The 27027-nt window shown below is 39.2% G+C and overlaps 7 protein-coding genes across 9 annotated transcripts; 3 read left to right on the top strand and 4 right to left on the bottom strand.

Annotated features, from left to right (window-relative positions):
* Positions 1–5: 5 nt before the first annotated feature.
* On the top strand, positions 6–2478 carry LOC104813319 (ribosomal RNA small subunit methyltransferase I; the record flags this gene model as incomplete). The annotated part of the gene is made up of 9 exons (XM_010540884.1): positions 6–56; positions 134–201; positions 504–600; positions 675–803; positions 1292–1400; positions 1507–1651; positions 1834–1876; positions 1957–2130; positions 2243–2478. Coding segments are annotated over 9 exons (930 nt in total), but the record flags the coding sequence as incomplete, so codon positions are not given.
* A 77-nt stretch (positions 2479–2555) lies between these two features.
* Positions 2556–3854, bottom strand: LOC104812565 (thioredoxin H5-like). Its single transcript, XM_010539805.1, has 3 exons — positions 3654–3854; positions 2937–3059; positions 2556–2833 (listed from the first exon to the last, which is right to left on the bottom strand). The coding sequence occupies exons 1-3, from the start codon at positions 3735–3737 to the stop codon at positions 2687–2689; spliced, it is 354 nt and encodes a 117-aa protein (XP_010538107.1). The 5' UTR covers positions 3738–3854; the 3' UTR covers positions 2556–2686.
* Positions 3855–4594: 740 nt separating this feature from the next.
* On the top strand, positions 4595–7077 carry LOC104812566 (probable polygalacturonase). The gene is made up of 3 exons (XM_010539806.1): positions 4595–5205; positions 5853–5973; positions 6061–7077. The coding sequence occupies exons 1-3, from the start codon at positions 4762–4764 to the stop codon at positions 6987–6989; spliced, it is 1494 nt and encodes a 497-aa protein (XP_010538108.1). The 5' UTR covers positions 4595–4761; the 3' UTR covers positions 6990–7077.
* A 263-nt stretch (positions 7078–7340) lies between these two features.
* Positions 7341–10530, bottom strand: LOC104812567 (transcription factor SPATULA-like). Its single transcript, XM_010539807.2, has 7 exons — positions 10076–10530; positions 9775–9873; positions 9627–9692; positions 9483–9548; positions 7945–8083; positions 7779–7853; positions 7341–7685 (listed from the first exon to the last, which is right to left on the bottom strand). Exons 1-7 carry the CDS (start codon positions 10481–10483, stop codon positions 7642–7644), a joined length of 897 nt encoding a protein of 298 aa, XP_010538109.1. The 5' UTR covers positions 10484–10530; the 3' UTR covers positions 7341–7641.
* A 2860-nt stretch (positions 10531–13390) lies between these two features.
* Positions 13391–18191, top strand: LOC104812568 (probable E3 ubiquitin-protein ligase RHG1A). Of its 3 annotated transcripts, XM_010539809.2 has the most exons (7): positions 13397–13494; positions 14215–14366; positions 14957–16674; positions 16784–16834; positions 16996–17094; positions 17188–17328; positions 17591–18191. In XM_010539809.2, exons 3-7 carry the CDS (start codon positions 15046–15048, stop codon positions 17738–17740), a joined length of 2070 nt encoding a protein of 689 aa, XP_010538111.1. In that variant the 5' UTR covers positions 13397–13494; positions 14215–14366; positions 14957–15045; the 3' UTR covers positions 17741–18191. The 3 variants fall into 3 exon arrangements, with proteins under 3 accessions (XP_010538110.1, XP_010538111.1, XP_010538112.1); XM_010539808.1 differs by lacking the exon at positions 14215–14366 and having other exon boundaries at positions 13391–13494; XM_010539810.2 differs by lacking the exons at positions 13397–13494; positions 14215–14366 and adding an exon at positions 13637–13782.
* Positions 18192–18510: 319 nt separating this feature from the next.
* LOC104812570 lies at positions 18511–22614 on the bottom strand. Its single transcript, XM_010539811.2, has 8 exons — positions 22175–22614; positions 21469–21574; positions 21246–21329; positions 20522–21163; positions 19916–20240; positions 19570–19651; positions 19103–19339; positions 18511–18921 (listed from the first exon to the last, which is right to left on the bottom strand). Exons 1-7 carry the CDS (start codon positions 22382–22384, stop codon positions 19127–19129), a joined length of 1662 nt encoding a protein of 553 aa, XP_010538113.1. The 5' UTR covers positions 22385–22614; the 3' UTR covers positions 18511–18921; positions 19103–19126.
* A 237-nt stretch (positions 22615–22851) lies between these two features.
* Positions 22852–26051, bottom strand: LOC104813228 (trimethylguanosine synthase). The gene is made up of 8 exons (XM_019202425.1): positions 25959–26051; positions 25169–25863; positions 24678–24841; positions 24355–24586; positions 23975–24110; positions 23618–23712; positions 23399–23522; positions 22852–23111 (listed from the first exon to the last, which is right to left on the bottom strand). The coding sequence occupies exons 2-8, from the start codon at positions 25750–25752 to the stop codon at positions 23007–23009; spliced, it is 1440 nt and encodes a 479-aa protein (XP_019057970.1). The 5' UTR covers positions 25753–25863; positions 25959–26051; the 3' UTR covers positions 22852–23006.
* Between the last annotated feature and the right edge of the window lie 976 nt (positions 26052–27027).

Below are 27027 nucleotides of genomic sequence, written 5' to 3' on the forward strand. Positions count from 1 at the left end.
CTTCCGAAACTCCGGCGGAGTTCGCCGACACCGTCGCTGGAGATGATTTGAAACGTGTAAGCCTCGCTTTCTTGATTCTCTCGTTCGATTCGATTAGCTTAGGGTTTCTAATTCTCGTTGATTTAGCTTTCAGAGTCCTCTGAAATCTGGACTCTACCTAGTTGGAACTCCCATCGGGAACCTCGAAGACATCACTCTACGGTACTTCCCTGAACTTCAAATGCTTCCATTTTCTATTCAAAATGATAGAAAATTTGCGGTTCCATAGATTAGTGTTGTTTCCTGATTGATTCTTAATTTTTTGTAAATCTCTATTCTCGTGTGATTTGTGTTGTAGATGTTCCTTCTTCAATCTATATACGCTATAGAGTGGAAAGTGACTGAGCTGCAAACATATCAATCTTGTGTTTCATTAGAACATATATTTTGTTGGTTTGGGGAATGGTTAAATAATTTGCCCTTGTTAGTTTCATAACTTGTTCCTACATTTTGGACAATGGTAGTGCTCTTCGTGTATTGAGATCGGCTGACGTGATACTCTCGGAGGATACGAGGCACTCGGGAAAGTTGCTTCAGTACTACAACATCAAAGCTCCGCTTGTAAGTTTGTTCGGGTTATTTTGCTCACCTTCTTTATCAAGCGATGATTTGAATTACGAGGTCTAGTTTTTCAGCTCAGTTATCACAAGTTCAACGAGGCACAGAGAGAACAGAAGGTGTTGAAGAGATTGAAGCAAGGGGAGATTGTGGCTCTTATCAGCGACGCTGGGACACCGGGAATTAGTGATCCTGGTACTGAACTTGTGAGTGCGAAACTTTTTGGCCTATTCTTGAATCTGTGATGTTGTTTTGTTACCCTTTATCCTTTTATAAAGAGCTGCAACTGCATGGAGTTTTACTTTGCTGATGATAAGATAGTGATAACCATGTTTGCAAATTAATTTTATTCTATTGAGGGTTTTCAGTTGGATATGGCTTTTGTTCATAATCAGCCAGTGTAGCTGAAAAATTCCCTTGTTTGTTGTGCCCTGAGCATAAACATGGGGTTGCCCCTCTCAAAGAAAACTACTTTAGGTTTAAGCTTACAAATATGTGTGTATAAGTATGGAGTAATATGTCTCTGGGAGCGGTTCGATGCATTCAGAATGCAACCAGTCTTCTATTCTTGTCTGAAAGTGCCTTCTCTGGAACTATTGCCTTTGTAGTAGTCATAATAAATCCGTGTGATCACATTTTTAGCTTTTGTTTTGGGTGGACATGATGAACAATGTGATACATTACAATTCCACAGGCAAAAGCATGTGTGCAAGAGAACATAGATGTGATTCCTATTCCAGGGCCTTGTGCAGTGGTGGCTGCTCTTTCCGCCTCGGGTCTGGATACAGATGAATTCACATTTGGTAACTTCCTGATGACGATCCTTCTCCTCGAGATTTCAATTAAGCTGTTGCATACTTTTGGCTTGTATATACGCTTGTAGATCTACTAACAACTGAATTTTCACAGTTGGATTTCTTCCTAAGCATGCCGGATCGAGGAGAGAGAGGCTGCTGGTTTCAGCAAACGAGATGAGAACACAGATCTTTTATGTTCCCCCGCACAAGCTGTCGCAGTTTCTTGAAGAAACTTCCTCATACTTTGATGAATCCAGGTTAATAATCTGCCCTCTGGTATAGCGCTGCTTCTTTTACTATATCAGCCGTCAGTTTTGATGTTTCAAGCAATGTATAATGCCTAACAGCCGCTACTTGATTTCTATATGATATCGATCAAATTTCGTAAAACATGTTCTTTAACGGATTAATAAGATTGTGAAATTTTTCTGTGTGGCAGACACTGTGTCGTAGCTCGAGAAATTACAAAGCTGCACGAAGAGGTAACAAGTCCTGCAATGTTCATATATGGCAACACGGTGGTATATATATAGATTGGCTGACGAGATCGTTTTGAATCTAGTTCTGGAGGGGTACCCTCGGGGAAGCCAAAGAAGCATTTCTGATTCGCCAACCAAAAGGCGAAATAACACTTCTGATCGAAGGAAAGGAAGAAACTAAAGTCGAAATGCCAACAGAGTCGGAACTCGAAGAAGAATTACGAAGGTTGATCTCTGATGGGCAAACCCTTTCCTCGGTAAAGCAACTCTCGACAGTTTACCCTCCTCAGAAACTCTTTCTGATACTGTTAGTTCTTGTGAAATTACTAAACTTACTGACTGTGAATCCATCGTACGACTTTTTACCAGGCGGTGAAAACTGTAGCTGAAAGGACGTCGACGAGGAAGAAAACGGTATATTCACTTGCGTTGAAGAAGTTCGGGAAGCACATTGAAGTAGAAGAAGAAGATTATGCAAAATGACCGAAAAGCTTCAGTGGAAGCGTTAACTGCGTTTAACCCATAGCTTCAGAGCCTTCAACAAAATCATTGTGAAATCCTGACGCTGTTTAAAAAAAAAAAAAAGATATGGGAACTTCACATGAGTGCAATTTTGATTAAATAATGCAAAACTTGTGTTAGTAAAAAAAAAAACAAGAAATTTGTCTTACAGTATACAACATAGAACATCAAATCATGAAGAAGCATATATGTTTCAGAAGAAGCATATTAGATGAGTTTACAAGGTTTTATTACAAAAGACGCAAACATAAACAGACATAGGAAAGACAAGAAAACTAAGTTTTCTGTCTCTCAAGCCGCAGAGGTAAGAGAGGCGTGCTTGTTCAGTGTCTGCTCGAGCATGGCTTTATCAGCACCGACCACCCTGTCTACTACATCCCCGTCTTTCATGAACACAAACGTCGGCATCGCCTCCACGTTGAAATTCTGAGCCACAGGCTGCACATATACACACACACTCGGATCCTTACATCTGTCTATGATACGATTCTCGAATGGAATACATGTTCGTGGAAATAAGAGGATGGTACGACTGGCTCACCTGCAACTCGTCGACATCAACCTTCAAGAACACGACATGGGGGTTCTTCTTGGCCAGATCCGCAAAGACCGGTGCAATCATACGGCATGGCGGGCACCATGTTGCCGTGAAGTCAATCACTACCTATTCATCGATCGGTCTGATCAGATTCAAGAGCTACTACCATAACTATACAAAAGAAATGCAACCAAACTGTTTAATCCCAAATATATTACTGATAATGCAAGAAAAGAATCATCATCTTCCAGGGGAACTCTTGCAGGCAATAGCAGCAAACTGAGCACAATGAGAATCAAGTTCATGCATAGTTTACAGCTCCGGATCAGAAGCCATTGATCCTACAAGTTTTTATGATTGGCCAATTCATAACAGATATTCGTCTCCTTTAACATCATTTACGTCATGTCTCAATCCTTTTCATCAACTGAGCTTCACTCTCTTAGGTCCTCAGCCTCGATGACGAGAGTATTCGTTGGACAAAAGAGACGATTGAACAATTGAAGTTTCCAAAATCTCCGCTCGAAATTGAACCAAATCGAAAGGAAACATCCGAATTCGATTGAAAAGTTAGAAACCCAAATCGGAGCAAAGTCAAACCAAAATGAACAAAATTAATTTAACAAAACCCTAAAACAACATAAACCCTAATTCCCAATTTTAAACAATAAAAATCACCAGGAAAACGAATCCAGAGAGAAGAGAAGAAAGCAAAAGTACCAATTTTTTGGCATCGTTAGCCGATTCGAGGATCATCGTCCACTCCTCAAGGCTGTGGCAAGCCATCACTTCATCCGACGCCATTTTCTCTTACAAATCTCCCTTCGATTCTTCGGTGAAGAACACTTGTTCGATCCGGTGGCGATTTTTTTTGGGGTCCTTTCTGAAATTTCTTAAAAGGGTGGTTTATTTAAAGAAAAAAAAAAAAACAGGAGGCCGTTCAGGTCATCATCCATCACCGCAATCGGGAGAGAATATAACGGCTTTAGATTAAAACACGTGTCAAATTGCGATAGTAGGGCGCGTTTGATGTACTCGCTTACGAATCGAATCGACGTAATAACGAAATATCATATACAATCGATATAAACACGAATCGGATTCGAATACAATTATTCTATTGGACAAATATATACTATTATTTAATCCTGAATATTAATATAGTCTGGATTGAAATATCTAGTTATCATAACAATTTTATATAAGGCCCATAATTATACTAAGGCCCATTATTTCAAATTTACAAATAAAGAAATAAAAAGCCCAGCAAACAACGACAACAACAACAGCACAACAGCACAACAGTATCTCAAACCCTGGCAGCTTTTAATATGTGTGTGTGCCATTTACGTTTTAAATTTATCTCTAAAATACTTATTTTTTATATGATTTGTTTACCTGCGAAAGAAATTTTAACCATTTATATAATTAGTTCTTATCACTGTATTTAAGATTATATCATTCTTGTTGTTGGAAGTAAAATATGTCATTGTATCTGTTAATATTTTAAAATATCTTAAACTAAAAAAATTAAAATTTAATATGGTACTTTTAAGTTTTAACAAAAAAAATGTTTAAGATTTAAAATGGGTATAAAAAAGAATGTTGTGGTATTTTAGAAAATATATTTAAAATAATAAAACACATGTAAATTTTAATTTCATTCTCTTGTTTGCCTTCAAGCCAACTCCATCGATCCACACCAAACTCACCCGCTCCGGACACAGACATCTCATCGCATCTTCCCTCGCGGATCTGAGTTCATCCACTATTTCTCGGCGAGATCCGTGAAATCCGCAGTAACTCGAATGCTCTGAGTTGAATAATCATGGTGGATAATTCGTTCCCGGGTCGGGTTCAGAGACTCGACCCGAAGCGATGGCTGAGTTCCCTCATCGCTTCCCACAAGACCCTTCTCACAGTTCTCTGGATCGCCGCCTTCGCTTCCGTGTTTGTATGGCAGCGATCGACCTTCGTCGGCGTTAGCGGCGGAGGAACGCTCATGGCTTTAGGTCGGGTCGGGTCGACCCGGCCACTACCCCGTCTGAGACCGACGGTGTTCAATTTGACGGATTTCGGCGGAGTTGGTGACGGAGTCACGCTCAATACGGAGGCGTTCGAACGGGCCGTGACGGCGATCTCGAAGCTCGGGAAGAACAGCGGCGGCGGACAGCTGAATGTGCCGCCGGGTCGGTGGCTCACTGCGCCGTTTAATCTCACCAGTCACATGACTCTCTTTCTCGCCGAGGATGCTGAGATTCTTGGTGTTCAGGTCAGTGGATGAGCTCAAATTTTCTTGTTTTGATCTCTTTTACAAAGACCCAGAACTTGATTTGGTGTTTCTTAGGGCAGAGACAAGTGTTTCAGAGACCAAACTAGAATTAGTTGATCGTGTTTGTTCAGTGTTCTTGAACTCGGGTTTAATGCCAGGATTAGGATACTGAGATTCTTGCTGTTCAAATGAAAGATTCTCTTGTTTTGATTTGATTTGTCTCAGGTTTTTGATTTGGTATTATAGTATTGAGGGCAGAAGCAAATGCTCTCTACCACCAATCTAGAGTTCATTGTCTGTGAGTGTGTTTACTTTGTCTTCTCGAGCTTAGGTTCAGTTGTTTCTTTTGATTATGGCGAAGTAGATGAACAAGATGCAAGACATTATGTTTGTTATGTAATAGATCTTAAGTGACCAAAACTTAGAGGTTCTAGTCTATGTTTACAAATGATCAGTATTCGTCGTCACCGAAAAGGAAATAGTCGGAAGTCGGAGTATGAGAACGAGAAGATTATACAGTTCTGGGAGTGAAATCAGATTAGCTATATTGGATCTTTGATTGTCGGGAAGAGCGTTGGTTAAATCCCTACGTGTCATGTCGATTTCTGTGTGAGTTCGAGTCTAACTATGCGTTCCTTTTCTATCAGGACGAGAAGCAATGGCCTCTAATGCCGCCATTGCCGTCGTACGGATACGGTAGAGAGCATCCGGGACCTCGTTACGGGAGTTTGATCCATGGACAAAACCTCAAAGATGTTGTTATTACCGGTTAGTCTTTCTTCTTACATGTTCATTTTCGCTCACCGTACAGTTCAGAGAGTTTAGCCCGTAATCCTTCTTTATGTACTATGACAGGCCATAACGGAACGATAAACGGACAAGGGGAAACGTGGTGGAAGAAGCATCGGCAAAGACTTCTCAACAACACGAGGGGACCTCTGGTTCAGATAATGTGGTCGAGCGATATAGTTATCATGGATATAACCCTTCGTGATTCCCCCTTTTGGACCGTTCATCCTTACGATTGCCGGAATGTAACGGTGAGAAACGTCACCATCTTAGCTCCTGTTACCGGAGCTCCCAACACCGACGGGATCGACCCTGATTCGTGCGAGGATATGGTCATTGAGGACTGTTACATCAGCACTGGGGATGATGCAATCGCGATCAAGAGCGGATGGGATCAATACGGAATCGCTTATGGTAAACCTTCCACGAATATTCTCGTCCGAAACCTCGTGGTCCGATCCGTTATAAGTGCGGGTATATCCATTGGAAGCGAGATGTCAGGCGGGGTATCGAACGTGACGATCGAGAATCTCTGGGTCTGGAACTCGCGCCGAGGGGTCAGGATCAAAACCGCTCCCGGGAGAGGCGGTTTTATCCGAAACATAACATACCGAAACCTGACGCTCGACAATGTAAGAGTCGGGATAGTCATCAAGACGGATTACAACGAGCATGCGGACGAGGGGTTCAACCCGAAGGCATTCCCGAAGCTCTCGGGGTTCAGATTCGAGGGACTGCACGGGCAAGGAGTGAGGGTTCCGGTTCGGATCCACGGGAGCGAAGAGATACCGGTGCGGGAGGTGAGTTTTCGGGACATGTCCGTGGGGATAACGTACAAGAAGAAGCATATATTTCAGTGTTCGAACGTGCAAGGACGTGTGTTCGGGAGTGTGTTCCCTCGGCCTTGCGAGAATCTTGATCTTTACGACGAAGACGGCCGTCTTTTGAAACCCTCTGTTTCGTCCAATGTTACCGACATTGACTACGACATTTGATTGCTGTCCTTTTTTTTTTGTACATATAGTGAATTTCGATTTAATTCCTGTTTCCAGTCCAGCATAATTTTCCTAAACGTTTTTCTTATAAACGGGTATCATCAACCAAGCCAACAAAGTCCCAGAAGCATCAGCGCGATGATTTCAGTCCCACATCGTAGTAGTAATAATAATAATAATAATTTTCCGATGTAATATTTTTTTTTTAACAAAATCTGGAATTATGATAATGTCAAAACAACCAATTCAGGAGATAAGACTAATCATAAAAATATTTTACAAATACCCTATTTTTTCTTATTCAAAATAATGTACTCTGGTTGGTTTGGCACTCAAATTCAACAATGCAAATAGAAGAAGGGAAACTACCAAACTATGTGATGGAACAACGATGCAGATTGTCAACAAAGTAAAAAGGGCAATAACAAAGTCCATCAATCATTGTTAGTTTTATGGTAACCATATAGTATTTTTTTTTTCTTTTCTGTGTAGTATTTGGATGATCCGTATGAACCGACCATCGGTTTGAATAACAGAGAGAGAGAGAGAGAGAGAGTTAAGAGTTAGAGAAGAAGATGAAATCAGATTTGCATCCTTTTATTGTGCCAATGAACTCTTGGAGTAACTGAAATTTTCAGCTTCTTTGTTTGAGTCAGCTTCTCAATAGCTCTTTGTTCTCTTCACCTATATCTCCCTCTGTTTCACCAAAGAAAATGCCAAACACGAGAGAGTATGTGACCGAATTCGTTGATATGAACACAATTCCACGGTTTACTGATGAGTTATTACCTCGGGACAATCCGTAATTGGTACGAGACGAAGAAGGTTCAAACCCGAACCGAGTCTCTGATGTTATGGCAATATCTGTGATGTGATCAAAGGTTAGTATGTTTTGCTGGTTTGATTACGAAATCTGCTGGAAAATAAAACATCAAAATCATATCGGAGGCTGTACCAGAGAGCGGGTCAAAACGTGGAAGGGAAGGTAATTGTTGTCCATATCCTTCGAGATAACTCATTCCTCCCGTCCGACACAATTTCATTGGATTTAGAATTCCTGGATACAAACTCACTCCATTGCTCATTACCAACATCTGCAGAATTGATCCACAAACAGTCGGTCCAGCTAAGAAGTTACCGCAAAAAATGAACGAAGCCGAGCAAAATTAGCTTAAAAGTATTGAAGCTTTTCGAAGATCAAACCTTTTCTTGTAAGTTCACAAGAAATCTCTCAGTACGCATATCTAATCCGACATGACGCAACATGGTAATATTGATTGAACGGTGAGGAAGGAATCAAACAGCAGATAAGGGTTCAGTTTATGAAATCAAAAGGTTTCATTTCGATCACATTCAGGAACAATGCAAAGCAAACTAAAGCGGAACGGGAACAGGTTTTTCCTTTTCAAAGATGTTGGTTTCATCTCTAATATCAACATCAGTTAGGCGACGATGGCAAGATGAAGTGGACAACCAACAAAATGCATAGGTAAATTTTATAGTGTTACAGATAACTACAAAAAAAAGATATCAAGGACCTCAATTTGATGTCAAAAAATTGAGAAAGAGCAAATACAAAGAATAAACACAAGAAAACGTATACAAAAACAATTAAGAAACGTATCCAAGCAACATTACCTAAAAATGAAAAGAATTTGGCAATAAAGTTTTGCCTCAATCCGCTGTTCTAGATGAATTATTTGCCTTAAAGGGTATCGGAAATGGATTTTGGTGGACATATGAGGAGATGCTGACTAGGACCTATGTCAAACTGTATATCAATGAGTATGGGTGGATCCAAACAGGGATGACGCTACGTTGGCTGATCCAAGCAAGGACTAGAACTAAGGTGTACATCTGCTAGTGGTTAACCCTAGAGAGAAGTGAGAAAGATGTTTCATTGGTTTAACTTCAATGGTTTGCCCCAAGGAAAAACTGTTATTATCATCAAAACTTCTTTCATATCAAAGTTTGTAACAGTTAACATAGAGCAACGATCTCAACTTCCACACCAGTATTATTTTGTTAGGAATAGCAGGAAAGAACCCGTGAAGTTACACACCAGTATTAAAAAAAACTACATTCAATGTTGGAAAATCTCTCCAACTGGGAGGTTCAGGAACCAAAAGAGAATACAAGGCAATTGTCTACCACTCAGAGCTTCATAAAAGTTAAAACCAACCCCCCTCAGATAAAATTATGGCCAATGCTTGATGGCACACTGTATACAGAATTTGATCCAATAACAAGAAAATAAGTTCTTAAACAGCAATTAGAAAACAGATTCAAACATGAAAACAAACAGGTTCGATCATACTTGTATCTGAACATACTATGAAAATCGATCCGACTTAACCAACCAATGAATCCAAACAAGAAAACTCACGGAATTCTCCACACTCCGCATCAATGACATTCCCACATTAGAATATGATAACCCTTTGCCTACAAATAAAAGCAGACAAGAAAGTGAAAAGCAAACATCAAGGTTACCTGAACTCGAAGCTGAAGCTGCTTCAGATACTCGATAGCCTCATCCAGCATCGAAGCCTTATCCGTCTACCATAGTAAAATGTTTATATGGAAAATCTCTCATTTGATATGGATCTAATAAAAACAACACCACAAACTAGATACCTTGTTGGAGTTTGGGATTAGCTTCTGCAAAGCTTTCAGTCTCTCATTGATCCTACTCCTCCTCCTCTGAGATTCATGTCTAACAATATATTAAACACAAAAACCGTCAAATATAGAAGCAAAAACAAGATTTTCTAGAGAAGTGCACCTTCTCCGACAGATTATGCACCTCGGCAGCTCTACACCTCTTCGATGAACTACTCGGCCGCATGATATTTGATGGCATTTCAGAAGCCCCAGATCGCTTCTGTGGGTGAAGAATTGCATTTCGTTAGATAACCTAGTTGAAGATCACTCTCAATAGCTACGATTTCTAAGAAACTAGAAGATATTTAGGAAAAGCACCAAAACTCCAAATCATATGAATCAACTAGTTATCCTTTCACCCGAGACAAATTTCTCCTATTTATTCAGGAAACATACAGAATCGGCAAGGATTTTCGCCTTACCTCGCTCTCCCAACTTATATCACCAGTGGAAGAGGTCGCATTCTCGGTCATATCCTTCAATCCGCTTCCAAAATAAGCCGCATGATCGGAGACATCAAAACCAGAAGAAGATGATAGATCGGCACCAGAACCCGACTTCCCGACGGCGTTTCGGCTCACCAAATCTGTCCGGACAGCGGATCCGGAGGTTCTACCGATATCTTCCACCGGATCTAAAACTGCATCATACGGAGGAGGAGGAGGAGATGCTGTAGAGTGATCGAACAGTGGCCTAAATCGGACGCGGGAAGACGAAGAAGCAGAAGACGGTCCGTGGAGGAAATGGTTGAAGAATGCGGAGATCTCCTCCGGCTGCGATGGAGAAGATGACTCAGTGTCTGGTCCTCCGTACAGATCCGGATCCGCCATGGAAGCTGCCCAATTTGTGCTCTCTGTGTTGCTCGCTCTCTTCTAAATACTTGACAATCGATTTCCTCGCTCATAACGTACTTAATTAAAATTTGATTAATCTCCCGCCTTAATTAGGCCCGAATCTTTTCTCGTTCTCATCAGATCGGCCTATGATTTTTGAGTCTTTGCAAATACACCCCTATTATTTTTCGGGTAAATAAATACACCCCTATTATTATAAAACAGTACCAGATTTTAAAATAAATTTTGGGGTTGGATAATTTTGTGCTTCATTTTTAATACGAAATTATTTCAACTTTTTAGTATGGAATTAATATGGAAATAATGAAAACAGAATATATGTCCTCTGAATTTTGTATAATAATGGATCTCTTAGGTGGGAAAAATGGAGGGCAATAAAAATAAATTATAAAACTAATATCTGTGTCCTCTGATATTATACCATATTATAATATATATATATATATATATATATATATATATATATATGAACCATTAATGGATTTGGTGTATCCAATAAAGACGAGAGAGTAAATGTGCCTTTAAAACCATATTCTCGGGAACTTTTTATGCAATCGTTGAAATTGTTATAACATTAAAAAAAATGATATTTTTCTCACTTATCTCGAATGTTTTTTTTTCTTAAAAAATAACGTTTTTTTAAATCTCGATAACCCCAATTGTCCAAATTAAACAAATTACCACTCTGCAGCCATCATTGTAATGATCATTTAATTTTTTATATTAAAACAGACTTAATCGAATTGAATAGAGATTTTAAATAAAATTTCTTTGTTTTAAAATAATATTTTTACTATTTTAACTAAGAATTTTATTTTATCTGATTATACAAATATACGAAAACATTTTAGCCAAATTTAATGTTCTTGATTTTGTTCAATCATTCAGATATAGAAAAACGATTTTAATTTGCAAACCATATGCAACACATGCCATACGTAGTATATTGCGATAACTAGATTTTCAGTTTCTTATTTTATGTTTGTATTCCATTTATTTATAAAATTATATTATTACAAAAAATGCACTATATAAAACAAGATATTTTAAAAAAATTTCCAAATTCTCTCTCTCTCTCTCTCTATATATATATTAAAACACGAATTTGTCATGGAATTATAACATTTACAATGATTATTGTTAATATAATTTCAAAATTATATTTACAATGGTTTGTATTTCATTTATTTTGAAATTATATTTTTTTCTCTCGTTTTACTTTATTTTTAAAACTGGATAAAATTTATGTAAGATGTTATGGATAAATTATCGTTCTGACACATAGAGTTACTGTTAGCAAAAAGATAAAACTAACATTTTCATCATGTAAAAACATTTAAATGGTAAAAATATAATCATAAATATCTTATTTATATCGAAAACATACCCATTTTTTGATTTATTTCCTTAGTACTATTTAATTGGTTAGAGGGCATCGTATTATATGATACTTCGATATCGACATTTTCGGATTTTGGTTTGATATAATTTCAATTGACGTCAATTTCGCGTGATTTTGGGTTTGACAAAATTTCCAAAACACCGAAATGGGAGGAAAAGGAAATGGGGCACTCTAGTTTATCTATTTTTTTTAATTAAATAATATATATATCAGCTTTAGATAAATGTATATGTAATAATAATATCTATGCTGGATTTTTTACCATGTCGGACACTCCTGGATTTTAAGACAAAAACAGATTAGATTCTGTTTTGTTCCTTGCCTAATTTGTAATAGATTTTTTTTATAGAAAAAAAAACATCTACAGATGTTAATTTTTTAAAAATTTTAATTACCTATAAAGTTTTATATATTTTCATCTTTTATAAATATACAAATAATTATTTTATTTAATAATTCATCTATTTTTTTTTAATTTTAAAGTATTTTACGATGATAAATTAATAATATAAAATTTTAAAAATATTTATTTTTTTATATGTAGATCGTTCAAGCGTCCATATATACCAGCCATATATTGTTGTAATATTCTCAGTCACATTTCAAATAAATAAAGAAATAAGTCCGATATGCTTATTTATTTGAATTTGTGAAATTAGTGTCAGATATTTCATTCAATTCAATTACCTAATACGAATTATCAATTTGTCTTGTTGTTTAATATTTTCCTTGAAAAAGAAAAGTTTACATATTCCTTTACTATAACATTAATATGATTGTAAATTAAGAATCTAAAATTACTTTCTAATTAAATAAATCTACCACTTTCTTATTTAAAAATATTATAGCACCCTTAGTCAAATATACTTCGATTTTTAACAGAGCTATATTTAAATATCAAATTCAAACTCTTGCTAAAATGAATTCTAACATCTCCAACTTATGTATTAACAAGTAGATACATATATACACATATATACATACATATATATATATATATATATATAAAAGGTAAAGAAAGGAAACAAGGAAGGACGAAAGGAGAGGCAAAGAGCGCGTGCTTGCTTGGAAGCTAAAAGAATCTTATGAACCAGAGAGAGAGAGAGAGAGAGAGAGAGAGAGAGAGAGATATGTCATTTTGGTAAGAGGACCAAACGGGGACAGATACAACTTTCTGATTAATTTTGCCAACTTGCTTTGTTCAACTTCATTGTATATACACGCACTGATACACTCACATTCCATTACATATATACGTTATATATCTAATATATATACACGTATTACACCTATATATATATATATATTGTTGTTATTCATTCCCTTTTTTGCTAAGCCTAATTCTATTCTCCTTGGAAACTGTTGTTTCAAGGTCTCGCCACCTCTCCGTAACCATTTGTTTTTTTATAATAAATAAAAATAAAAATAATAATATTTTTTTTTATGTATTTTTGTTTCTGGTTATATGGTAAATTTCCCATTGCCATCGTTTCCTAATAATCCTTGTTTTTGTTCCCTTTGGGTTCGTGCTTCTTCGCTTACCTTTCTTCGTTCTTTCGTCTCTCATCCTCTCTTCGGCAAGAGGGTACGCTTCTTCTTCTTCTTTCTTTTTTGTTTGTTCGTCTCATTTCTCCGTGAATCGGTCCTTTTTCTTCTGTGTTTTGTGGCTTTGAAAGAGTTGGAGGAAGAATCGGGGGAAATTAGACGAGTGTGTGGTTTTTTCCTGAAACTTTCTTCGATTTCGTTCATCACTGGTTTCTCAGATCGACATCCTTTTTCTGTTGCGATTCTGTATCCGCTAGTTTGCGTTTTTTCTTCCTCTTCGGTTTCTGTGCTCGTTTTCAGCTCGATCGGAACTCATCGAATCGGGTTGGTGGGTTCCTTTTCCTTTTCGAAACTTTGCGCTAATTTATTTGAAATTCTGGGTATTTTCCATCGTGTATTCAGCAGAATCCGTCGGGGTTCGACTGATTGCCCAGTTGATTCCTGGAAAAAATAGTTTCTTTTACATGGGTTTGATGCTGGGTTGTGACATTTGAGCAGATCTCCGCTTGTAATAACCTGTTTGTTCTTCTGGGAAATTTTCCTTTTCATTTTGTGTAATTTTTTCTGTCAGTATTTACTGGTTTCATTCCGATGTTGTGGATTGTTGTTTCTCTGACGAAACTTTGCCTTCAAGTTGTTGCTTTCGTTTACTTTGCTTTGCCTTGCTGTTGGTGTGTTGTGTTGTGATACTTAGCTTTTGTGGTCGGAGCTTTTTTATGCTTAAGAGTTGGTACCAATGGATGCTTTGTTGATATGCCAGGGAGGATGTATTCTTGATCTTGCTGTGCTTGCTTGACCTGAGTTTGAGCCTGAGATTTTGATTTCCCCCCCTCCTTTCTGATGGAATTGGGCCATAATTGAGCCAATCAATCTCCGCATTCTGATCACGATTGTTCATATGTGTTGCTAGTGGTAAGATTGTTGAATGGCTTTAGTTGTCTTAGCTTGTCTCATTCAAGGCAATGTCTTCAGGTTTTTCCTCTGTTGATACATGAATATGAAGTTCTCATTCAGGTTCTGCCAATGCATCTTTGTAAAGGATTCATGAACTGAGGATTTGTTTCCGGGTAAATGATGGAACTGTGAAAGCCATTTATGCGTCTATCTGTCACCAACTAAGTTAAAAAGCTCATTTCTTGTAGGTTCTCTGTTAACATGACCGAGTTTACCGTTTAGGGAGTAGGCATTGCATTTTACATGGAAGTCTCCTTCCTTGCATATCTGTAAATGACATGCTTTTTTAATTATGGGTGGGGTAGCAAATTACTGGTTGGTTTTTATCTTTCTTGCTTTGAGTGTGCTTTTCCTCCTCTGATGTTGTTCTCAGCAAAGTCACTTTCTGACATGAGTGTGTATCTTCAACTTCAGTCTGCTGCCACTAAGTATTACAATTCTTTTCATCGAGTGGCACGTTGCGTTCCTTTCTCAAGTATTTGCTTCCAGTTAATAGCCTTTTCTCCGTATTTTATGCTGAAAGATATATTCCGTTTGTTCTTTTGCAGGTTCACCATCCGGCTCTTTGCTATTAGTAGCAAAGGTCTCTTGAGATCTTCTTTCCTAAGTGATAACTGGGGGTAAAGCACTAGCCCAGATGCAGGAAGAGAGAGCCAGTCTTGGCTCTTTATCAGAGGCCTTGAACTTTGAGCATGGTTCTACTTCGAGCAATGCTGTGATAGATCAGCAGATTCATTGGGAGAATATTCACAGTCTTGGTGACAATGACTTGCATGGTTATATGATTTCCTCTACCGATACAAATACTACATTTCCAAACTCAGTTTATCATGGGCAACAGGATTTACACAGGTTTAGCCTTGGTGAGGCTAGTAGCTCTATTGTCATGGAGAATGAAGGTGCCAGTCACAATGAGCAGAAACCAGAACTTGGGCGCTTTGAAGAACGAAATAATGAGATTATTGATTTGAATCCGTTGTCTGTGCAATCTTCTAGTTCCAACATAGCTATGCAGAATGTCAACCTGAATGCAGAATTCATTGAACATCCTGGGGATATGACTCAGATAATGGGCCATCCTGCTTTTTTTGATACTAATGGACCAGGGACCAGGCTTTTGTCACCGGGCAGGGGTTTTGAAGAGACTAGTAGCAGAGCAGGCACTTCCCTTGAGGGTCGTCGCTCATCCTGCAAAAGAAAAGCCCTTGAGGGTAGCATTGGTCAATCCTCTTCAAGTGGAGGGTTTCGTGATTTCCAGCGTGGAGAAAGCAGTTCGTGGACTACATCTCCGGCGATTTATAGCCCAGGAAGTGGTTTGAACATATCTGGTTCTTTTGACCAAAGTCCAAGGGGATTGGTATCTGGTGTCATTCCAAATTTTCCTGTTCCTGCCATTGCAGAGAGCTCCAGTAGGAATTTGTGTATTGGGATCAATCCCTCAGATCAACAAGAAACTGTAAACCCATCTGTCTTTTCTGCAAGAAGTGTTGTCAGACGACCTGTTGCTCCATCCTTGGCGAATTCATCGAGACTTCTGCCAGCGGATCAACATCGTTTAGGCCTGAGACATGGACATGCTTTAGGCAATGTGGTTTCTCAGAATCCAAATGCACCTACCCTTCGATTCCCACCTATTTCAAGAAATACTCTACCACCATTCCGATGGAGTGGTGGCCCAGTATCAGGTGGATCATCTAGTTCTGTAGCACCTGTTGACAGAAATGTCATTCAACGAGATGAATCCAGGTCGAGGAGCATATCACGGAATATTCTAGAAAACCCCTTGTTTGTTCCAGCACCTGATCTGAGAAATCTTGCCCGTAGTCAGATGAATAGAAATGTAACCAGTGGGAACCCAAACATTGCAGGAAATGTCCTGTCATCTTCGTCCAGAACAGGCTCAAGTACAGGTGTTCAACCGTCTCCGTCTATTCCAGCATGGACTCCTTATCGGAGTAATTCTCAACACTATCAAAGAAGATTATCCCAACTTGTCCGAAGGTCATTGCTCTCTTCCCTTGCAGCGGATGGTACGAACCGGAGAGCTGGTGACCATCCAACCCTCCGTTCTATGATCCCTCCTGCTTCTCCGGATGAGCTTTTGCTTCAGCCAGGAGGTGATGATAATGGCAATGCACAAAATCATGCATACTCGAGAGCACCTCCATTGTTCGAAAGGCAAGGTGATGGAGTCATCGGGATTCCCCATTCTTTGCGTGCGTTGACATCTGCAAGTCGAGGAAGAAGCAGACATGTGACTCCCGAGGTCATTTAATTAGCTTTTGTTCATACATTTGTCAGTGAAGTTGCCATAGGTTTCTGAGAAACTTCTGGAAAATGCAACTGAGAATGTGCCTCTTCTTTCTTTTGACCAGTTTCGCAATGTCTTGGATATCATGCGCAGGGGTGAGAACTTGCGGCTCGAGGTTAGGATTTCCATTTACTTCTAACTTGAAAAAAATAGTTCAGCAGAACCCAAAACTAATGAATTCAGACATTGACAAATCCTGCTTGTCTTGTTTCTGTGTTTTGGATATATAAGTACTGACATCTTGCTGCATTTTCTGTCACTAAATAAAATTTTCAGGATGTTATGTTTCTTGATCAGTCGGTGCTTTTAGGCGTGGCTGATATTCATGACCGATATAGAGAGATGCGGCTTGATGTTGACAACATGTCTTATGAGGTAATGTGTACCGAACCATAAAGCTTTTTCCTGGTCATGTTTAAATTGCAATCCTCAATTGCTGAATATTGATTATCGGTTCATGGTTTTTAGGAGTTGTTGGCTCTAGAAGAACGGATCGGAGATGTTTGTACAGGTCTGACCGAGGAAATTATATCGAACCATCTGAAGCAGCGGAAATACAAAAGCACTAATAAATCATCCCAGGAAACAGAACCATGTTGTATTTGCCAGGTATTGATGATTCTTTAGACTCATGTTGTGCTGAATATACCCTTTTTAAGATTTGTGTCACAATCTTTGTCAAACATCATGTGTTGCAATAGGACAGGAATTGGACTAATCAAAGATTTGTCACAACACAATCATAGTTGTTCAAGTTTTGTGTGTATTCTGAACTTTTTACAATGCCAAGGCATTACAGTTTGTCATATTATGGAATCTGGATACAAATACAAATGTAATTTTTGACTGAAATATGTTCTGAAATGGGCAGGAAGAATACAACGAAGGAGACGACATGGGAACGCTGGAATGTGGGCATGATTTTCATAGCCAATGCGTCAAAGAATGGCTGAAAAGGAAAAATCTTTGCCCAATCTGCAAAACTACAGGCTTGAACACATTGGACAACAAACTGACCTGATGATCCAAAACGCTCAATGTAGAGCTTATCATTCATTTAAATCCTAAAGAATCCGAAAAGGGAACGACAAAGAAGAAACCCTTCTTTCTCCGTCCATTCATTCTCCTATCCATTGCAGAAGCCTCACCAGAACAGCAAAGGCAAGTTTGTTTGGTTTCTTCTTTTCTTCTTTCGTTCATTCGGGTTTGAAGGTGGTTGGAGTATCATGGCCGGGATCGTGGTAGGGTTTTCCGAAAGATTGGATTTTGATGGAAAAGATCAAAAGGGATCCAGAGGAGGAGAAGGAGAAGAGAAAAACCAGGTTCTTCTTGGATTTGTTTGAATGATTTTAATTTACCAATCAGTTTTATCATGAATACCCAGACCCATAAAAGAACCAAGAAGAGTTTGTATCCTATTGGGAATTATAGATTTATGGATATCATTTCATTACATTTGAGTTGATGGATCACTCTGCTTTCTTGTCTTCTGTTTTTCTGCTTTGGTCCTTTTTTTGTAGGTATGAAGTTAGATATTTAGTTGTTAGATTAAAGTAGCATTTGGATTGCAGATATGAAAATATCACAGCCAAGCTCGATGACTTTGTTCACTCTTCCTTACAATAATTTTTTTTTTTAATAATTCATTCATAGAACCCAAAACTAAATTTAAGTACCATGAGATATGTCACTGTCCGATGCTTCCACCAAGCATGCGATTTCTCTTTCACTACAACGGTTTGGGCGTCTGTTCCAAAGACCAAACATTTCTACCGTAAGTCCAAGCGTGAGTATAGTAACGTGAACATTTTGATTATGAGTTCAAATGAACAACCAAAGCTGAAAAAGAAAAACGAACGTTACACTACAGATGAAGCATATGGAAAATGTGTAAAACTCGAGTCTCGACTACTGCTACCACCGGGATAAACGGCTCGGTTGAGCCTTGGGCACGCGCTCTCTCAGCTGTCCAAGGATCAAATCACCTCTAACGCCAGGAGAATCAATGAGTCTGATTACCCGGGGAAAAAAGGATTGAAAGGGGTGGATTGATCCCCGGGGGATTACAGGATTCGAGAGCTTGATCGTGGTAGGAGCGATTTTTCTTTTTTCTTTTATTCTTTTTTACGAAAGATCGCATCCACACCTCATCGCCGTCTCCTGCTGCTTGTATTGCACACCGCAGGGGGTCATGTACTTAACCTAGTAACAAGAAAAGGCGAACAAAACCCTGTCACAATAATGTTTTCTTCTCAATCGTATATAACCATGCTTCCTCTATGACTGAAAAGGTTAGAGAAATTGTCTTTAGCTAACAGTTAGATAAAGAGGAGAACACAAAGGCCAGATATTAGTGTAATGTTGAAAAGTATGTGAAAGTTACCGTAGAGGCTTGAAGAAAGAAGCATTATAGTGCAGAGCAGGTAAAGCAAGCAGTAATGGAAACAATCTTCCGAGTTCTTCTTCTGAAAGACACGACCTTGCGGGATGTTGTACTTGGACATTGTTGACCATGATTTGTTAATATCGAGTTCCGCATACCCTGGGCTCTCTTTTGAGCCGATCTCAGCTTTTTCATGATCTTTTCCGTCGACGATGTTCTTTTTTTTTCCAACTTCATCTGGAAAACATTCCAACAGCCTCTGTCAGAACTTTCACACAAGCATATGTTTAGTTGTTCCACCAGCCAAATTCATTGTTTACTTCCACAAGCTCTCGAGCAACCAAACGCAATCAAGGAGCAAAGATACAAATTTGTTTTGATGTCTCAAGTTTCAGTCATTGTGCTTTAACAAAAAAAGTTTCAGTCATTGTGTCATATGGGTATGTAACAGAAAGAGAAGAGAGGACCTCCAGTTTTCTTATTGCTGCCTCAGCTTTGGCTTTTTGTAAATTTTCCCATGCACTGATTCTAGCTTCCTCTCTTTTGGCCCTGCAAAAACATGATGTTCAATCAAAATGCCCTTTCAGATTGGTGAATTTATTTCTTGTTGTGTATGAAAAGATGCGATATGATTCGGAATTCAAGGATTAGAGCACCGAAAACTAGGCTTCCTGTGGTTGATTTCGTTTTTCAGAATCAAGATAATAATATATACATGAATAAAAATTTACGTTATGTGCTAGGATATACTATAAGCACAACCATTCATCTGTAGAAAGAAAGTGGAACGACTCTCGAATATCTCAGACTTACCATGTCAAACCGTGAGTATCAATGGCATTTTCACTCAAGTTTTCCCGCATTCCTGTGCTCTTTCCATTGTGCAGAGCTCTGCGCTTCCTTGACCAACGAGTCACAATGACTTTTCCATCAACCTGCACATCTTTTTCTGACCTCGTGGAATGACTGTTCAGTATTTCCATAATAGGTAGTTCCGGTGGAGAGGTAGGAGAGAACGAAGATCTTCTCTCAGGGGATAAGTGGACGCTTCCCTCCGGGCTCATCTGGGTTGCCATATCCCTTCTTGATGCAGCATGAGGATTGGTGGCATCATCCTTAATATTGTCAAGGATGTCATCTGTACATATGGGTAACGAAATGGCGAGAAACAGATCAGCAAAAGTTTAAAGTCAATAACAATTAACATTACTAAGAAATTATTAGGTCATAATGGATAGTGCATTGCTGCATGAGGATTTTGTCCACCAATTAATAAGATTATATGCCCATGGCCATAGCACAAACGATTATTTTCCACTAATTATACATGTATGTATATATTTCTGACTACCAATGACAAAGTTCTAAACAAAAGTTAGTACATGAAAACATAATGCAGCAAGATTGATGAGCATATACCTTGGAATGGAAACAGAGTGGGTGCGAGAGTCTCAGAGCAGCCATTAATACTAATTGATCTAGCTATACATGGATCTATTGTTGAAGGAAAGGCTACACCAGAGCCACCAGATTGTCCATCTGCAGCGACCGCCCGAGCCGAAAATGGAGAGCCCACCATGAAACTGCCCCCCATTGGAAGAGCAGGAGAATACAATGAATAATAAGCAAGTCCTGGAGGCCCTAACGGGCCACTCTTTGATTTAGGTCGCCTTTCATGTGACACCGCAAATGAATTTCTAACGACTCCATCCCGAGCAACAGGACTAAATATCCATCTCTCCGCATCTTCCCATTTCGAAGGTAGCGTTTTGCCACTGTATAAAGGCATGAATGCAGTATTGGCTTGGCTTCTTTCCCCATTTGAGCGTGAGGGTACTCGTTCTGAGCTCCAACCCTTTGGCATTGCAATGCTACCGTGCAGATATGTCGGAGTTCCTGGGCTAGGAAATGCACTGGATTTCTTTGTCAAAACCGAGTTTCTCTTTACAGTTACCAGTCGTGGGGAGGAAGAGGTGACATTATTGAGATCCAGAGAAGGAGATTTTTGCCTATCAAGCCTCTTCACCAGAGCTCCGGGTCTGGATCTCCTAGCCTGACATTCTGTAAAGATCTTGAGATTCCGGTCAAAATTCAAAATACTATTCCAAGTTAACGCAGCTAAAACTTTAAAAAGTTGTCTCACCTTTAAGGGCTAAAGAGAAGGAGCTCCTTGCTGAATCCAAGTGCTGGCTCTCCTCTTCTATGACCTCGTTATCTTCTTTCTGCACTGCTCGCAGATGAAGAAAAAAAAAACACACAAAGGAGTTTGTGAGCTTAAATTTGAAATTCCAAGACATGATTGACCCTTTTTGGTCATGTTCTTGTTGTCTTGTGCCCATTATTTCAACTTTTATCACTAGCTGTACCTTTCACTTTGTCTGCCTTTCTAGAGTTCCGACTGTGCCTTCTCCCTGTTGAAAGCTTGTTTGGATCTAAATCTGTACAGCTCGAAATGCCCCTGTGATCTCGATCCTGTCCCCACAAATGTTGCGGACAGAAAAAGATGAGAATTACTTGAATAATGAAACTCAAACTGCGAAATGATATTCTTATTTCTAGCAGAACTAGATGAAGTATCATCAAAAGCTTCCCAAAACGTAATCATGTCAGATATATAACCATCTTGACTACGGGCAAGTTCATCTAAAGATTTCCAAGTTGAATCTGCTATATATTTCTCGTGCATGAAACTTCGTTTCGCGACAAGGCCAGTATCTAGAACTGAAAAGCCCAAGCCGAACGGTGAAACCTACACGTAACGCTTAGCAATTGAATCGAAAAATTAAGTGGAAAAGGTTTAATTGTCCCAGGTCGTCATCCACAATTCTCCTCCAGATTTCCAGAAAACCTACACGTAACACGTTCTCGAACATGCTTGGAATGGAGAGCAAACAGAAAACGCAAATCTGCTTCTAATTCATCCAGAATGACGTGCGATGGAATCACGCAGCACACTTGCATGATTCTCAGATGTTCGACTCAGTCAAATATAAGCGCACATTTCATGATACATTGTGCATCGGAACTCTACATGAGCTACGATTTTTCTTAGGTAACACAGCAATGGCGTACCATGGAGAAATCGGAGACGAGAGAGTCGCGGTCATGAGAATCGGAGGCAAAAGAGCAGCGATCAACGGAGGCGGAGGCGGAGGAGAAGAGGCTGAGATTGGATTCCGGCGTGAGGATCAAGGAGTCAGGGCTCGCGTCACGAATACCTCCGCCAGAGGCCTCCGCAGATCTCACCGCTCGGTGGACCTGGTACGCCGGCTCCGACGGCATTGTATCGTGTTCCTTGTTCAGCTACTTCTACTGACCGTCCTTCGCATTCCAGCTGCAGAGCGATCGAGGAAGCGCGAGAGAGAGAGAGAGAGAATCTTGGTGGTAATTTGGTTTTGCGAATCTCTCCTGAAACAAAGAATTAATTGTCTTTGACTCAGTGAGAGAGAGACTGTTGAACAGAGAGAGAGAGAGAGAGAGAGAGGGAGAGAGGGAGAGAGAGAGAGAGAGAGTTTTGAGAGTTTTGACCAGGAGAGTGTGAACGAACAGCGATGAAAGAGACGACATTTTACGGAATCTTTTGTAACATTTCTTTAATATATTTTTCTCTTTCGTCGTCTTGTATTTTATTTATTTTTCTTCTTTCCCTCCTTGTACGGTCTTTTCTCTTTTTGTTTTCTGAAAACCCTTTATATATAGCATTCAATAATTTTGAATATTTTTTTGTAAATATATAGAACACAATAATGTAATAAACTAATACATAAATTTTCACCATGAAATAGTTATCTTAAATATATGCACACACAAATGATCAGAAATTATCTTTTTGACACGCTTGATAACCAAGTCTTTGGCATTAACTGCAGTCTGCAGATGAAGTTCTGCTTGTATTCACACTCATTCACCCATGTTCTTGCATGGAACTCTGTGTCTTGCGGTCAGCATCTTGTTGTCTGAAGTACGCAGTTATCGCCTTCAGCCTGCCATTTAAATAGTTCTTCTCCACCTGATAACATTGAGAACCATTGATAGGGGGAAGCCACGAATCCATCCGAAAACTTGACTAGAAAATTCAAGAACCATATCTCAAAGGGTCGCTAATGGAAGAAGCCATTGTTAATGCTATCTTCTTCAACAATGGAGCAAGATTTTTTTTTTCTCTGAATCATGGTCCTTCGAAGTTATATTAACTGCGATTTCAGTGAGCACCTGAATCTAGCCGATGTTTACATTGCTTGGCAACAGGAAAAAACAGGTCAGAAAGGAAAAAAGGATAAGGTTTCAGACACTTGCCTCGAGTGACCATGAAGGATAAGATGATAGGGCTAGCTCCGCCAGTTGATTTAGATCGACATTTCTCGGGAGAAACATGACAACAGTCGATGCGATGTTCTTCGCTGAATTGAATAGAAACAATCTGCACCAAACAAGAACATTATATTTAGTGTTATACCGAATGGAGAGAAGCAGAAAACTTAGTCATATATATAACTATCGACAGAAGAGACATACCCATCACGAGGTTTCAACATTGTCTTGATATCGTAAGTACGTGCTTTGGCATAATCAGGGCCACCCCAAGGAGGAGATAAGAAGACAGTGTCTGCCTGCATATTAGAAGAAGGATTGTGACAGGACATAAAGACCGGAAATAACCACCATGATTGAGTAAGGTCAAGATTCCAGGGAAAATTACTTCCAAACAGGAGATGTGATGTGAATATGAGCAAGGTATATTAGTTTATCAATGGGCTACAGGAGAAAATCTTGAGATTTGCAGTCTCTGAATTGGGTTGAAACAGAATAAACCGCTATATACTACATTTTTATTGTAATACACTGGTGGTACTTATGAAGGAAAGGCTTTACCTTCAACGTATGTGCCAACCGAAAGAAGTCCCCTTTTACAAAATCTATTTTATCCACAACTCCGTAGATGTTGGCATTATGGCGCGCTAAATCGAGTTTCTCTGGATCCACGTCAATTGCAATCACATAGTTACTCCTATTATATGACACAGCAGAGAATCAAAGAGAGTGAGGTCCTTGAAGAAAAAGACATCACTTATTTATCTACTGCATGTATGCCTGAATAAACCAAAAGGGCAAGTTTCCAAGAATGTGCAAAATGCTACTTGCGGGTAAATAAATCTTGGTTAAATTCGAATTCTACAATCAAGATAACAGATCAATGAACTAGAAATCGCCCGGAAAAAAATATATTTTATATACTCAGAAATGAAGCTCACCTCAATGCGAACTGGATAGCGTTTCCCCCAACTCCGGTGAAACAGTCAATGATTAAGCCTCCTTTGCAGCGGGTTGCATGATGTTTAGCTATAAGTTCCGGAGTAACAGAAAACCATCCTTCCTCGTCCATTTTGATACCTTCGTCAAACCTGGAGAAAAGGAGGTACCTTTGGCACCAATACTTGCCAATGTTTGCGGAATATTCCTCGAGAATCCCTTTAGATTGAATCTCTGCTCACAGAAATATTTAACAGATTGTAACAAGACCGGCTACAGCTGGAAACTTGAATGTTAACATATGGCATGGTTACTTAGAGAAAACCTATGTTTGAAGTGGACAACGTCTTCTTGGCTCGAGTCTTTCTTGTCCTTTTCCTTTCCTTTCTGATGGAATTGCCAAGCTCTATATCCTTCCTCTCTTCCTCAAGACCATAAATTTCCAAATATGGATTTTTATATGATATTGCTTCGGATGTATCATTTAAACTGCAACCAAGAAAGATATAAATAAAGACCAGGCTTTGTCAGCATACTGGCATTTCGACTATTTTCATATAAATGACATTTTGAGATATTAACATAAACCAAAAGCTTCGTACTGAAACAAATCTGAATGCTAACACTGCCAAAATACATCTGTATATCAAGATTCGGGATTTCTTGTTAAGATTTGCATGACTTTTCAGAACTCACAGGCTAAAATTAGAAGAACTTACAAAAGATGTGGGCCTTCAATCTCTCACAAAGAATACTTGAGTAGCATGATAAAAACAACAACGGAAAAAAGGACCATGTAACAGTGAACTGTAATACCTGCCAACTTCCTCTAGATTCTCTGCTCCACCGGATTCATCTAAGTCTCGAACTGGAACATCCGAGGAAATTTTCATTTCAACAATGAGTTCATCGTGTGGCTTCTTCGTTGTCTCGACACCAGAAGTGATTCCATCGGAAGGACAAAGTGGGCTGCAGTCATCATGTTCAGCCAACTCTTGACCGATTTTGTTCAGATGTGTCGTCCCTGGTGGTGGCAGCCATGTTGACTCTTGTGTTTTAACATTGTAAAAGTAATTTTGCCTGTAAAAGGAATCCCAGTAAACCTTCCACTCCCCAAAATCACCATTGCAATCATAGGAAAGAGACGCCAAACTCGCAGAATTCGTTGTTGATTCTGAGAATGTTGAGTTTTCAGTATCAGTTTTCAAGCGGGTTTCCTCTATAATTCCAAGATGGACATCGAATGAGGTTGTCTGGACAAAAGTGTTTGCCTCGCATGATTTGCCAGCTTCCGTGTCTCCATTACTAGAACCAGAATTCAAACAAGATATTGAACAAATATCAGCCATAGATTTCAGGTTGGATGCGACATCCTTGCCTTCTTCCAACAAAACATCCATGGAAACAGAAGAACCGGAATGAGAAGCTTCATTGAACACAACATCAGCACTTCTACCGCAACATGAAAGCTGGTCTGGATGATCCCTGTTTCGTTCTTCACCAGCAAGCCCCTGCAAATAGTTGGCATCCAATGCAACATCATAGTAAGATGATGCAATTTGGCACGACGTTGACTTGACAGCCAAAGATTCACTCTCTACCTTACTTGCTAAAGGGTCAGGCAATTCATCCATGACTTCTGTCCTACCCGAGGCTGACTTCAAGTTAGAGCCTTTCTTTTGTTGTCCTCTTGCCTTATTCTTCCACTGCATAAATTCCGGAATTCTCAGCAACCAAACAACCAAGTAAACCAAGTCCCAAATTCTCGTAAAAAGAGAAATTTACCTCCTTGTTTGTCTGAAAGGAAAGAGGAAGACCCAGATCCTTCATCTCTTTTACCAATTCAACCTCCTCGGACATGACGTCTTAAACAAAAAACAATGCAAACAAAGGTACAAAATTCAATAACCAATCCTTGAAAGAAACATAAAACCCAAGAACAAAAAAAAAAGGCAAAAAAAAACACAACTTCAGTAATCTGTCAATCATAAAAGCGCAAACTTTGATCAAAACTCCAAGAGTTGAAAAGATGAACTCAAATGTAAATACATACCAGTGATTTCGGACAGATCATTTGGACTGGCATCAAGATTCTTCTCTTGTAAACTCTGCATTTCCGACAACATATAAATTAAAATTAAATTGATGGGAAAAGAAGAACCCAGTTTCCTAGCTATCAGAAAAACGCGACAAAAAAAAAAGAACGCCTACACTGCTGCGTCCATGGCGGACGGGAATTACACGAATCTCCTCCGATCCATCTGCCCTGATAAAATCAAACAGAGGAGAAGCATAAGTTTTACAAGGATCAGAGAGCAAAACACTTGAAATTCGAACGCAAAGACCTAAATTCCGACAACCCTTTTTCTGAAAATAACGAAGAAAGAAAAAGGGAGAGGGTGAAACCATAGATGAACTTCAGTAAGCTTGAGGAGAGAGCCCAGAGCTCTGACAGCTGAACCTTCGTCTTCCACTTCGAAAGTTCTCTAGAGTTCCGACTGTGCCTTCTCCCTGTTGAAAGCTTGTTTGGATCTAAATCTGTACAGCTCGAAATGCCCCTGTGATCTCGATCCTGTCCCCACAAATGTTGCGGACAGAAAAAGATGAGAATTACTTGAATAATGAAACTCAAACTGCGAAATGATATTCTTATTTCTAGCAGAACTAGATGAAGT

Source organism: Tarenaya hassleriana, unplaced genomic scaffold, assembly GCF_000463585.1.
Source record: "Tarenaya hassleriana unplaced genomic scaffold, ASM46358v1 Cleome2, whole genome shotgun sequence".
Lineage (NCBI taxonomy): Eukaryota > Viridiplantae > Streptophyta > Magnoliopsida > Brassicales > Cleomaceae > Tarenaya > Tarenaya hassleriana.

Bases quoted from the DNA above. Each gene is read 5' to 3' on its own strand.
- LOC104812565 (XM_010539805.1), bottom strand. From the start codon at position 3,737: ATGGCGTCGGATGAAGTGATGGCTTGCCACAGCCTTGAGGAGTGGACG. The intron at 3,060-3,653 runs GTACTTTTGCTT...ATCGATGAATAG, and splicing joins CTAACGATGCCAAAAAATTG to GTAGTGATTGACTTCACGGC. The intron at 2,834-2,936 runs GTGAGCCAGTCG...GTATATGTGCAG, and splicing joins TTGATGTCGACGAGTTGCAG to CCTGTGGCTCAGAATTTCAA.
- LOC104812566 (XM_010539806.1), top strand. From the start codon at position 4,762: ATGGTGGATAATTCGTTCCCGGGTCGGGTTCAGAGACTCGACCCGAAG. The intron at 5,206-5,852 runs GTCAGTGGATGA...CTTTTCTATCAG, and splicing joins CTGAGATTCTTGGTGTTCAG to GACGAGAAGCAATGGCCTCT. The intron at 5,974-6,060 runs GTTAGTCTTTCT...GTACTATGACAG, and splicing joins CAAAGATGTTGTTATTACCG to GCCATAACGGAACGATAAAC.
- LOC104812567 (XM_010539807.2), bottom strand. From the start codon at position 10,483: ATGGCGGATCCGGATCTGTACGGAGGACCAGACACTGAGTCATCTTCT. The intron at 9,549-9,626 runs GTATCTAGTTTG...TTACTATGGTAG, and splicing joins TAATCCCAAACTCCAACAAG to ACGGATAAGGCTTCGATGCT. The intron at 7,686-7,778 runs GTAATAACTCAT...TTGGTGAAACAG, and splicing joins CAATTACGGATTGTCCCGAG to AGGGAGATATAGGTGAAGAG.
- LOC104812568 (XM_010539808.1), top strand. From the start codon at position 15,046: ATGCAGGAAGAGAGAGCCAGTCTTGGCTCTTTATCAGAGGCCTTGAAC. The intron at 16,675-16,783 runs GTCATTTAATTA...TCTTTTGACCAG, and splicing joins GCAGACATGTGACTCCCGAG to TTTCGCAATGTCTTGGATAT. The intron at 17,095-17,187 runs GTAATGTGTACC...CATGGTTTTTAG, and splicing joins TTGACAACATGTCTTATGAG to GAGTTGTTGGCTCTAGAAGA.
- LOC104812570 (XM_010539811.2), bottom strand. From the start codon at position 22,384: ATGCCGTCGGAGCCGGCGTACCAGGTCCACCGAGCGGTGAGATCTGCG. The intron at 21,164-21,245 runs GTGAGACAACTT...AGATCTTTACAG, and splicing joins CTTCTCTTTAGCCCTTAAAG to AATGTCAGGCTAGGAGATCC. The intron at 20,241-20,521 runs GTATATGCTCAT...CCATATGTACAG, and splicing joins CACTCTGTTTCCATTCCAAG to ATGACATCCTTGACAATATT.
- LOC104813228 (XM_019202425.1), bottom strand. From the start codon at position 25,752: ATGGATGTTTTGTTGGAAGAAGGCAAGGATGTCGCATCCAACCTGAAA. The intron at 24,842-25,168 runs GTATTACAGTTC...TCTTGGTTGCAG, and splicing joins AATCTAGAGGAAGTTGGCAG to TTTAAATGATACATCCGAAG. The intron at 23,713-23,974 runs GTAAAGCCTTTC...TCTAATATGCAG, and splicing joins GGTTGGCACATACGTTGAAG to GCAGACACTGTCTTCTTATC.